General features: G+C 38.4%; 2 protein-coding genes across 2 annotated transcripts in view; one reads left to right on the forward strand and one right to left on the reverse strand.

Annotated features, from left to right (window-relative positions):
- The window catches only part of ADGRL2 (adhesion G protein-coupled receptor L2), a 569912-nt gene that overhangs the window by 357036 nt on the left and 200053 nt on the right, over positions 1-12823 (forward strand). The gene's annotated exons all lie outside the window — the stretch shown is intronic.
- The window catches only part of LOC129404959 (translation initiation factor IF-2-like), a 157430-nt gene that overhangs the window by 129672 nt on the left and 14935 nt on the right, over positions 1-12823 (reverse strand). Inside the window, exon 3 of the mRNA XM_055139879.1 lies at positions 6465-6672. Coding sequence (XP_054995854.1) covers positions 6465-6672 — 208 coding nt within the window. The remainder of the gene's footprint in view (positions 1-6464; positions 6673-12823) is intronic.

The raw sequence follows: 12823 nt of genomic DNA on the forward strand, positions 1-12823 counted from the left end.
CCTCCCCCAAACTTCTTACCTAACATTTGGGATGCCAAGAGTCAAACCCAGGTCGGCCTCGAGCAAGGCAAATGCCCTACCTGCTGTGCTATTGCTCCAGTCCCTCAAGACTTTTCTTATTGGAAGTCTGTTGTGTGCTGTAATATGCTCATCTCATAAGAAGCTACAAAAATGTCACAGAGACAAATAGTACACAAATAGTATGTAAAATAGTACGCAAATAATACAAAAATAATAAAAATAAATGAAGTCAATCCAATGTAGTCTCTGTAAAATTCATTAGAAGGTTTCAACGTTAGCATTTCCTTTTACAATGCCTCCAACTCTGTGAAAGAGCTGGCAGAAAAATGTACTTGTTTTATTATGTGGCCTGGCTCTATTCATATGCAAGCAAACTGCGGTAAGCCTGTAAGAGAAAGTAGATTTAGAATTAACCTTGGAAAAGAAAGAAGTAGGAGTTGGAGAGATGTTATTGTGGGTGGAGTGCTTGCCTTGCACACCTCTTATCTGGGTTCCATCTCTACTTCTGGAGGCTCTTGGGGGCATATGGTCCCAAGAGCAGAAAACAGAGCCAGCATCAACCCAGAGCACTACCAAATATGAGCCCCCCAAAGAGGAAAAACAAGTAGCTTGTAGACCTTGTCATTGGATCTTTCTAACTATCATAATAAAAAATGTTTCAAAAAATGTATATATGTGTGTGTGTGTGTGTATATGTGTGTGTGTGTGTGTGTGTGTAATGACAATTTTTAAAGACAAACTGAGAATTCCTGAAATCAACTCTAACTATACTTGAAATCACTTGTATACTTGAATTCTCTTCCAACTATACTGAGACAATCATTGGAAAACTTGCTGCAAACTCTTTCATTCAATAAATTTTGTTTCGTGACTTTTACACATACGAGTTTTGAACATCAAAACAGACATGATTCCTGATTTCATGGGGCATTTATTTTAATTAATACAACTCCAGGTTGAAAAAACAATGCTACACTGTAGGATCCTGGAATGGAGACCTGGACAGAGAATATGTGAAGAAAGGTCATGCCCAAATGACACTTCCTGGAGGGACCACTTATTCTGTGCTCAGATGTCAAGAGTCAGGAGTCCCCTGGCACTGGAGTAAACAAATGAGTGTGACCTCTTTGCTATCCATACACATACTGTAAAAGGCGAGTACCGAGACTATTATCTGTGTGACCTACTTTACTATTCCAAATTAATGTATATGTTGTTACAAATATTTTATTAGAAACATGTATGTGAAATAAGGCCCCTTAAGCAAACTGAAAAGCCTCACTATGAAGTGACATATTAAAACCAGCCACTCAATTCCCAGTTAATTTTTTTCCTGGCTCTTATTCTAAGAGCTGATTTTTCAAATTATAAGCATGACCACATAGAAAGCTACAGTTTTAGGATTTCCAGGCTTGATTTAGCATCTTTAGGACAGGAAGATTACTCTTGCTTATATCAAGCTATTGAATCTTTCAATTTTTTTTCATTATAGGGTTGGAGAGATAGTACAATAAGTCTTTCACACAGCCAACCTGGGTTCAATTCTCAGCACCACACATGGTCCTGTGAACCCTGCAAGGAGAGATCCTTGCATGCAGAGCCAGGAGTAATCCCTAAACTCTGCTGGGTGTGGCAACTGATAAAAACAAAACCAAATAACATTTTTAATGAAAGGTTTTATTTTTGTTTGTTTTCTTCTAAAATGTGCCTCAATGTTCTTATCAACATCTTAATATAGCCTCTCTGGGTTAATTGGAATATCCCTCTTCCATATATTACCTGTTTTAATTCCATTTGATTTTTATTAAGTAGGCATAATAAAGGAGACTTAGGAAATTGAAAGAAGTCAGTATGAATAGGTAATAGCCATATATCCAGTATTTAAATCAGCTACATTTAAAATGTTGATATAGCTATCTCTGTTTTTTTTTCCCACTATAAACAGTTTGATTCTGTTATTCTATAGAATTTGATCACCCATGTAATAAACTTACACAGTATAATTTAGTTTTCTTCTAGAAGAGGAAATCTGCCGCAGAGGATAAATGTTCTGGCACCAGAAAAAGACAGACTTGGCTTCCAAGTTGAGCATTATCACTTCCTAGCTTTTATTGTCTTGGAAATGCTATTTAATCTCTTTCAGCATTCATTTTCTAATCTCTAGGATCCGCTTTTTTGGGGTTGTGGTTAATATTAATTAATGCTTAGAATAGTGCCTAGCAAATAGTAAATGATGAATAATGATTAAAATTACTATATTATTCTGTTTACATTTTTCTGTTACAGCTATCAAAAATAACTTTTAGGTGAAATTTTCCTCAATTAAATAATATATATATTATTAGATCAAGAGAGATAGTTCCTTCCTCTATGACATGCATTCTCTCTCTCTCTCTCTTTCTCTCTCTCTTTCTTTCTCCCATACACTCCCTCTCTCCACCCAACCCCTTTTTGGGGTCAGAGAGATAGTACAGCAGGTAAATTGCTTGCTTCAGTAGTGATCCCTGATTGCAGAGCCAGGAGTCTTCCCTAAGCATAGCTGAGTGTGGATGGACCTCAAACCCCAAATCAAACAAAAGCTAACAAAACAGTCTTTTTCTTGAAGGGGCTTGGCATGGGTAGGGAGGTGAGTATGATACTTGGAAGTGCTCACGGATTATTCCTGGCTCTCTGCTCAGGAGTAATCCCTGGAGGTGCTCTGGGTACCATATGCAGTGCCAGATATTCAAACAGGAGTTGGCGGGATGCAAGGCAAACACCTTAACCCCTGTACTATGTCTCTGGCTCAAAAACAGTCTTTCATAAATAAAATCTGGGTTACTCTGCTCTTCCCAAATAATATGTTTCATAGATCTAATGTTTGATTCAGCAATACTTTTTAACATAGAGTTTTATTTTCCTCTCTACCCCGTTTCTCAAAGATGCATTGTAGCACTTTAGCACTATCATCTCCATTGTGAGACTTTTTGCTACTTACTGTGTTTGGCATATCGAATACACCACAGGTAGCTTGCCAGGCTCTGCTGTGCGGGCGGGATACTCTCTGTAGCTGGCCGGGTTTTCTGAAAGGGACACTCTCAAGGATGATCAGTTAAATATTCCATAACCTCATCTAGATTTCTGATAATAATACACAGACTTCAAAGGACATGTTGGCAGCTAGACCACTTGGGGTTTTCCAGTATAGCTTATAGGTTAAGTGCTCAGATCCTAATTACAACTACTGTGGGTCAAACACTAGGTGAGCACTTTTGTAGTTGTTTGATCTGGGATAATAATTTAACCCAACAACAGTGCATACTCTATAGGGTCACTCTAATTAAATGAATGGATTCGTTTACCTAGTGAATCACACCTATTATATTATCAATATTTATTACCTGCAATATAATCTCTTGCGCTAGTTTGTCTTTCAATTTTTACCAATGTCTAAATAGTCTTGATTTCATTTATCAACAAGTATTTATTAAGTAGTATTTGGTGCATACAAGACTTGAGATATACATATGTACTGAACAAATTAAGTCTGCGCTCATAGAGCTCACATTCTTGTTTTTTTTTTTTCTTTTTGGGTCACACCTGGCGATGCACAGGGGTTACTCCTGGCTCATGCACTCAGGAATTACTCCTGGCAGTGCTTGGGGGACCATATGGGATGCTGGGAAACAAACCTGGGTTGGCCATGTGCAGGGCAAACGCCCTACCCGCTGTGCTATCACTCCAGCCCACTAGAACTCACATTCTAATAAAGGACAAAAATACATAAAATAATAGAGATTGGTAATTATAGGACTGATGAGTTTGGGAGTTAGAAGATTTCAGGAAAAAATATTGTAGAAACAGATGTCAGGGTAAGCAGAGGTATGAAGGAACCATCGAGGAAGATATATATATATATATATATATATATATGTATATATATATATATATATGATACTTTGAATTGTTCTCTTTAATTAATGACTTTAATGTCTTTAACTTTTTTTAAAAGGAATATTTCTATATTTGTCTTATTTCATGCAAAGAAAAATCACTTTGGGTTTTCTTTATTCTCTTTCACAGGCCCAGGCTCATTTTTGCGCTTTTGTCTTGCTGATGTTATCTTTTTAGGTCTTTGCTACCTTCATATATTTGTGCTTGATTATGTGTCCCCTTTTACCATCTTTTACACATGCTGTTTTAAATTCAGAGCCTGTCAGTAGGTCCCTATGCAGCACACTGGTTCCTTTAGTTTCCTCCCCCATTTTCTTGCTCATTAGAATCATTTGTGTTTGCATAGGCAGAACACTGCTTAAATCAAACTCTAAGAGTGCATGGTTGCTTTTCCCCAAGGTTCCAATCATTTCCATTTTACCTACTGGTTTCTGTCAGATTTGGGTCCAGTGTAGGAGCTCCTTTTACGCTTACTCTGCCTTCTGGGAAATGAAATTATCAGCAAGACCAGTCAAGAAATTGTCAGTGTTTTGCTTTTCAATGAATGCAAGTTTCGCAGGTAATTCAAGACCACAATCCCTAAAACTAAAATATGTGGCTGAGCTGCTCATTTCTGGGGTGCACTAGAATAGCACCCTGCTAGCAAGGAAGTCTTCAGCGCACGCACAGTGCTGCCTTTTCGGTGCCTTGTGTTTTATATTCAGCTAGATTTTTTTTCCTCCAGTGTTCTTCTACCTACCAGTACTTAAATTTACAGAGTTTAGTAGTTTCTAACTAGTAAAGACTACTCACTTGCCTTCAGATTAGTTTAGCCTAATTATAATTTGAAAAGACTGAATGAAAAGTTTAAGGAAGTTTTCCTCCAATTTAATATTAGCCAGCAGGATGAAACTGTCAATAGTAGGCCTATTCTATTTCTGAACAAACCATTTCTATCTGGCAGATTCATCTCATCTCAGAACTGAAGGGCTCTTAACCGAAGAAGGAGAGATCTGGACCTCCTACTTTTATTGATGAGTAAATTGTGACCTAAAATATTAAGTTGCCCACATTCTCACTGCCAGATAGCGACAGACTATAATAAAAGGTTATTTTTACCTTAGGCCAGTAAATTTTACCAGAACCACCTTATCTTTGATTAATAGCCCAGAGACTCACTTCCTCTTCCGTAAAATCCAAATAATAATATCTGCCCTTCCTACCGCCAGAGTTGTGAGAGGCAAAGGGGATAATGGCCCTGTAATAATAGTGGTTGTGTAAGGTGGTATTATTATGATAATGATTTTAATGATTTAATCTGTAGGTTTCTAAGGACTCCCCTCCTCCCACCTTGTTTAAGTGATTTGCAACTTAAATTTAAATCTGCGGTGAAATGTGCTTACTTTCTTAAAGATTTACAACAAATTGCAGTTTAACTTCCTAAGAAAAGAAACCCTGACTTTATTTTATTTTATTTTTTGCTTTTGGGGTCACACCAGGCCATGCACGGGGTTACTCCTGGCTCATGCACTCAGAAATTACTCCTGGTAGTGCTGGGAATAAAACCCAGGTCGACCTCGTGCAAGGCAAATGCCCTACTCACTGTGCTATCACTCCAGCCCCCAGAAACCCTGACTTTAGCCATCCCAACGTGCTAACCCATATTCTGTCACTCAAGGGACACATGCCCATATTTCCTCTTACCTTCTTTCATTTTAATTTTCTCTTCTGCTAAAAGTTACGCATTTCTATCTTTTAAGTTGTGAGACTTGATATAGAAAGACTCCATAGAAGTGGGGTGGTTTATTTAATTAATTTTTTTGCATACAATTTTCTTCCCCCTCAGAGTATGAGTTTCTTGACAGCAGGCACTATTAATTTATCTTTGTATTCTTAGAGTCTGGCACTCAATAGCTACACAGTATGTTTGCTGAATAAATTATTTACCAAGGTGAACAACACAGAGTGGGTCTGAGGGTGGCAGCATTTTGTAAGTCAATGTTTTTCCAACTCCACTCTTAAGAGCACTACAATGAGTGTTGTGGAGGTACTTCAGGAGCTGCTTAAAAAGCAGAAAGGGTGTAGCTGAGAGTGAACTCTTGGCCTTCATCTTGCTTGATTCCAGCAGACAGCCTTGCTTATTAATATATTGACCTTCCATATACATTGTTTTTAGAGGAAAGGGTTTTTCAGTTAAGAGAAATTTGAAACAAGACATACAGGCTTTAGACTATCAAGACACATCTTCTCATACTTCTTTTTTTTTTTTTTGGTTTTTTTTTTTTTGTGGGTCACACCTGGCGATGCACAGGGGTTACTCCTGGCTCTGCACTCAGGAATTACTCCTGGCGGTGCTCAGGGGACCATATAGGATGCTGGGATGTGAACCCGGGTAGGCCGCGTGCAAGGCAAACGCCCTACCCGCTATGCTATCACTCCAGCCCCATCTTCTCATACTTCTTTAAGTATTAGTCACCTTAGACAATTTAACCTTTCTGTTTCATAGTTTTCTCATTTACAATAGGACTTACAACATTGCAGCTTGATGTAGATGGGTGGGGAGATATCACAGGCACACCTGCCCTTCTTTGATGTACGTAGCCAAGAATACCAGAGTGGTTTCCACATGGGCGCAGGTGGCCACGTGTAGCAGAACAGGTGCATGCACACACCGTCTACCTTGGCTGGGCTTTTCTTCTCCTCTGGTTCCTTGTGGACCACACAGCTGCCAAAGACACTCTGCCAGGGTTGAAAAACACAATCTTAAAAAACTCAAAGTCACCAGCGTAGAATGATTTATACTCATCGTCTAAGCAGGTCTTGTTTGGAAATTGTAAGAAATTGCTTACAAATAGCAAGTTCTCCCAGTCCCAGTCCTAGAACCTGGCATACACAAGGAAATACCTCCTCTACCCCTTTGGGGAAGAACAGGCAAAGGCAAGGCGATGGAGTTCCCTACACAGTCTCTCTGTTTTGACTTGCCAGTGTTCTGTGTCTCTAGATATTTATTTTTAAGATTAGAATAGTAAATAAAGGTATTTAGTGATAGTGTAGATGGTTGGCTTGGACACTCATAGAACAGAGAAGATTGGTGATAAGCTACCAACATGCCTCACCTTACCAGGACATTCTAGCTGAATGCTAACCCTAAGTCTAGAGTAGCATCAACATGTCCTCATGATATCTGATACTTAGATGTTGTGATTAGTGGACATCCCCATGCCTGTTCCATTTTCTTCCCCAACGAAATCCAGTGAAAGCAACAACAAAAAGGCAACTCCAACAGGACAAAACTCTAAATGTAAACTGAAGTCAAGTTTATTCCAAGCGAAACATGTTAGTGGGGGATTCATTCCTAACATTAAAATTCATTCTACAATCTGTTTAAAAATGGTCATACTAAAAATAATTTGTTGTAAACAATTCCCTGACTTAGAGCTCGTGTTGTATATCTTAGTCACACAGAGTAAACATTGCCTCTTTCCTGTGAAGTTCATCAGTCTCCATGCTACCAAGAGTTAATTAATTGATTAAATTAACTAGACCTCTCAGGTGCTTTTAAGGCAGTGTGTTCCCTGGGGCTGGCAGTAGAAATGGGAACATTCTACCAAAGTCTCCCAGGTTTTTATCTTTGCTTTCCCAAGTCCTCCAAGACATGTTCATGCTTACTCTTTCATTGAGTCTTCTCCAGGTTGCTGAAGAGACAGTTCAGCATGGTTAAAGTATGCAGGAGACTTGGGTTCAATCCCTAGCAAGTTATGGTCCACCAAACTCCACCAGCTGCAACCGCTGAGCACCAAGGGGTAGGACCCCAAACCAATTTTCCAGTGGGGGAACAAGGACAGTTAAGTGGTAGAACATACGGCAAATGATGCTGCAAATATGATTCCCAGCACTGCCGCCCGCCACCAGGCCATGCTTGCTCAAGTGTGATCCTAGAAGTTGTGCTGTTTGTGATCACAGTGGCACAACATAGTATGTATTCATTAACACACTACACCCGTGTGTGAGCTCCACAACTAAATGTGTGATCCCAGAAAATACCATAACCGAAAAGGCAGGCAACCATCACAAGCAAACATTTGGTCCCTGGTGAGTTCTTCAGCCAAGTGTGAATAGGCACAACCACCATGTGTGCTTACTCTAAAAGCTTACCACAATAGCAAAAGGAAGTTAAGGAGAACAATAATTCACTAATTTAAAAAAATTCTGAAAACTGAATTGGAGAGAGAGAGTATAACCAGGAAAGGGCTTGCCTTGCATATGACGGATCCTGATTTTATTCCAAGCATCACAGATATTGCCCCCCTCTGAGCACTTCTAAAAGTCACCTCTGAGCACAGAGCCAGAAGTAAGAACTGAGCATGGCCCGTTGTGGCCTCCCCTCCCTCCACCTCCCCCCCTCCCCAAATACTAAGTATCAAAAAATTAAAAGGAATCCTTGCCAGAATGAGCCATAGCATTCCCAGGCAACATAGCTAAGACAAACCCTGAGCTAACTCATGAGAAGGGTTTGTTTGCTTTTGTTGTTGGAACGACGAAGGGAAAAAAATCCAATGACATCTTTGTAGTAGACACAAAACTGTGTCTGTCTCAGTAGTAGAAAAGATGGCCTGGAGGGAGGGACCAAGGAAGAGAGAGTGACAAGTGATCAACTTCAGTATTTAGTTGAGTTCTTTGTGTTCCCATCATGAGTTTATAGGACACTGAGGGAATTCCTTCCCCTGCCTCTTCCTGACCTGATACAGCAAAGAAACACGGAAAAAAAAATCTGAGTATGCTTGCCTTGCATGTGTAAGACCTTGAGTTCAATTGAAAGTATAGAAAAATATATTTTTCTTTCAGAAAATCAAATAGATTTGTAGGAGCCCATATTTGAGTCCATGGAAAACCTACAATAGCTACAAATTTGAGAGTACACGGAACAGATTGAAAAATTTTAGGTAAGAGCCAGATAAGGGTTTGAGTGCCAGAGCGAGAAAAGAGATCTCTCATGGCAAGGAGCATATAACCTTGTATGGCAATATGAGAGGCTTTAGATATTTTTTCCTGTTTTAAGGTATGTTTCTCTGTCTAAAAAGAACTATTTCTGAAGGTAATCCTGAATCTAGGTAATCTTTATTTTTTTAAAGTAGTGGTAACAAGAATGTCTTTTCCTGAGACCCATAGGGCTCTGTTGACCTCAGCTACACAAACTAAGGGAATATAAGTCTGCTCTGATCAATTTGGACACTACCTTAGTGATTTAGGGAAGAATGACCTTTTAAGGTCAAGCTTTCTCCTTTTACTTCTCCTCCTCCTTCTTTTTCTTCATGTCTGCTTCCTTTTCCTCATTCTCCTGCTCTTTCTCCTCCTCCTCTTCTTCCTCTTCCTCCTCTTATTCTTTTTCCTCCTCCTTCTTCTTCTCCCAGCAGAGCTCAGGACCTCCAGAACCATACCCAGTGTTTTGGGGGGGGGAGTTAGGGGGACCATATGGTGCTAAGGATTAAACAGGGGTCAGCTGCATGGCAGGCACTTACCTTAACCTCTCTCTGACTATCTTTCTGGCCTGATATTTGAAAACTTGTGCAATTTCTTGCATTGTGTGACTTGTAGAAAAACTTTATCAAATTTGGGTTCTAGAACTAACCTGTGTACAATTAGCCTGTATAGTCCTTACTGTGCTGCTATTAACTTTGCCTGCTCTTTTACTTTACTTTTTCTTTTCTTCAGCTCATCATTTTAGTAGTTTTATTTACTTATTTACTATTATTATTATTTTTTGTCACACCTTGCATTGTTCAGAGGCTCCTTCGATTCCAGTGTTCAATTCATCAATCCCAGGTGATGCTCACTCCTTACATGTTGATCATACGTTGTTGGGGATTGAAAGCAGGCCTCCTACATGCAATGCATGCAATATAGCCTGCTGACACCCTCAAAAGCAAATACAATCATATGAAAGATATTTCCTACTGTAAAGTTAATTGGCTGAGTTAATTCTACTTTTAAATTGAATGAAGCCTTTATCTTACACTTTGGCAGGGAAATTGAAAAGGGAGAAAAGAACCCAAAATTATTAAAAATGAAGTCTATGATTACTAGAAGCCCAATTTGATGTAAAAAGCTACTATGATGGGGAATCAATAATCTGTACCATCATAACTTTATACGTTACACAGAAAATTATATGCAAGGATTCTTTGTTTTAGAGTAGTGCATTTTATTTCGCTTTCTAAAAACTCCTTTCCATTCACTTTGCTATTTTAGTTATTGTTGCAATGTCTAGAGACTGCACACTTGGTTGCAGTCAGTATGCTGGGGGTTGCATACTTTTGGTACCAAGGAATGTACTCAGTGACGTGTGGGGCAGCGTCTGGAATGAAACTTGGTGGCCTCATGCATGAAAGCAGGTGCTCTGACATGGGCTCTAGTGAATTTCTTTCTATATTGTTTGTTTCTGGGCCAGATCTATGCTCAGGGCTTACTCTTGGCTCTGTGCTCAGTAATCAGTACTGAAGAGATTTGGGGGACGTTATGATGTTATGGGGTGCTGGGAATCAAGGTAAGCACACTACCTCCTGTACTATCTCTCTACCTGCCACCACCCAACTCAATGATTCTCATTTAAATTGAGTCTATCCCCAAAATAGGCAAATATAATTGTTCCACTAAAGTTTTGTTTTTATTTGTGTTATTTTTGTGCTGGGTATCTGAGGGCCTCAAACATGTAAAATAATGTGCTCTACCGTTAAATTACATCCTTGAGCTAACTAAGTTTTTTTCTTCAATTTCTTTGTTTGTGGGGCCATACCTAGTGGTACTCAGGGCCTTGGTACTTAATCCAGGTGGTTCTTGGAGACTGTATATGTGATTCTGGGGAATCACAAAATGTGCAAAACATGCATTCCAATCCTTTGGTGAAGCTGTTAACTTATCTGATAAAATTGTAGACAGGGGCCTGAGATAAAGCACTGCAGAGGTAAAAGGCTTGCCTCGTAGGTACTGAACCTCTTTCAATACCCTACACCCATATGGTCCTCTGAGAACCACCACCCAGCAGTGATCCCTAAGAACAGAACCAGGGATACGCCCTGAACACAACTGAGTGTGGCCCCAGAACAAAAGCAAATCATAGGCAGATGCTTTTGTGCTCAGAAACAAAATGAATAACAATTTATTAATCATTTTGTAAATGATCTAGAGGACAGTACAAATGGTAAGGTGCTCTCCTTGCATGCTGTCCACTCATGTTCAAATCCTCAGTGCCACATATGGTCTCCTGAACATCTTCAGGAGTGATCCCTGAGCACAGCGTCAGTAGGAAGGAGAAAGCCCTGAGCAGTACCAGATGTGGCCACAAAACAAAACACAAAGCAAACAAAATTTTAATATATTTTATATATTATATTACAAACATAACATTAAAATTCCACATATTATATTTAACAGAACAAAGGATATTATGCAATCTGCAATTCATAGAAATTTTAAAAACTAACATGTTTAATATAATTTATTCTAATTTTGTGGGGTAACTCATCATGATTCTGTCTTCCAGTTGGTGTATTTACATAAGGTCGTTATTTTCATATAATGAGAGAAATTCATACTAAAAAATTGTATGTGGAAATATAAAACAATAAGATTAACAACAACAATACTAAAATACAGACGAAATAAACATGAAATTGGGGCTTAAAAATTCCACAGTTTGTAAACCACAGCACCCTAAATTAAAAAAAAATTAAGTTCCTAACTCAGGTTCAGTTCATAATCATATTCTAAATAAATATTCCTATTTGAAAATTATATTATAAAAGAATATTCAGAATGTATTTTAGACCTATTATTTTGAGTAATTTTTAGTAAATACCTTATGTGTTTGCTTTAGCACAGTTTGTGATTAGCTGTTTCTCCTATAATAGTGTGTGTTAATAATTTAGTCAATACACTTTTTAACTATGTGCATTTTTCCTTAAAAGGGCATTTGCTTCCATTTGTTCAGTTGGTTGAAAAAAATAAATTCATTTTATTTGTTCAATGTTTGTAAGCCATGCTTAAGGGATATTTGTCAAAACAAAAGTAGTCAAAATCATCATTTGTTACTGTCAAGCAACCTTTTCACATAGGGAAACTAAACAGGTCATAACAAGAAAATAAAATGTAAAACTAGACGTTCGTGGAAAAGCAGTAGAAAGTGGTATGAAGTGAAGGAAAAAAAGAGATGCTGGCAAATGTGAATATAAATGGAAAGAGGATTAAGTCGGTAGGTAAGAATGAGGGGAAAGCTATAATTTATTTATTTTTTATTTATTTTTGCTTTTTCATTTTTGATACATACCAGGTGTTGCCCTAGCTCTGCACTCTAGTGTCACACCTGGTGAGGCTTGGGGAACCATATGTGGTTCTGGGAATCAAATTTGAGTCAGTCTTTTATGTGAGGCAAGCACTGTATTATCATTCTGGCCCCAGAACTATAATTTTAATATTGAGCCATGTAGTAAGTGTGTGGATATATGCAAATACGCAAATAAACATGATACTATACATTTCTTTTTTTTGTTCTTGGGGGTTTGGGGGTGGAATAAGGCCACACCTAGCAGTACTTTGAGCTATTTGCTCTATATTCTGTGGTGCTAGCAACAGAAACAGAGTTGGCCATACGTAATTCAAGTGTCTTATCCCTGGGCTGTCTCTCTCGTCTTTATTCAAGACATTTCTTCATATCTTTCATATCATATCTCCATACCATCAAAACTCAACAATTAAAATATTTATAGGAACCAAGAATAAAAAAAAACCTGCAAGGCAGTTGAGTGAAATATACATTCCTCAGTGATAAGGGCAGAAATACATTTCACTTTCTTTTAATACAACTGTTAGCAGTACATTATCACAAATTGTTTCA

The sequence above is a fragment of the Sorex araneus genome, chromosome 5 (assembly GCF_027595985.1).
Source record: "Sorex araneus isolate mSorAra2 chromosome 5, mSorAra2.pri, whole genome shotgun sequence".
NCBI lineage: Eukaryota > Metazoa > Chordata > Mammalia > Eulipotyphla > Soricidae > Sorex > Sorex araneus.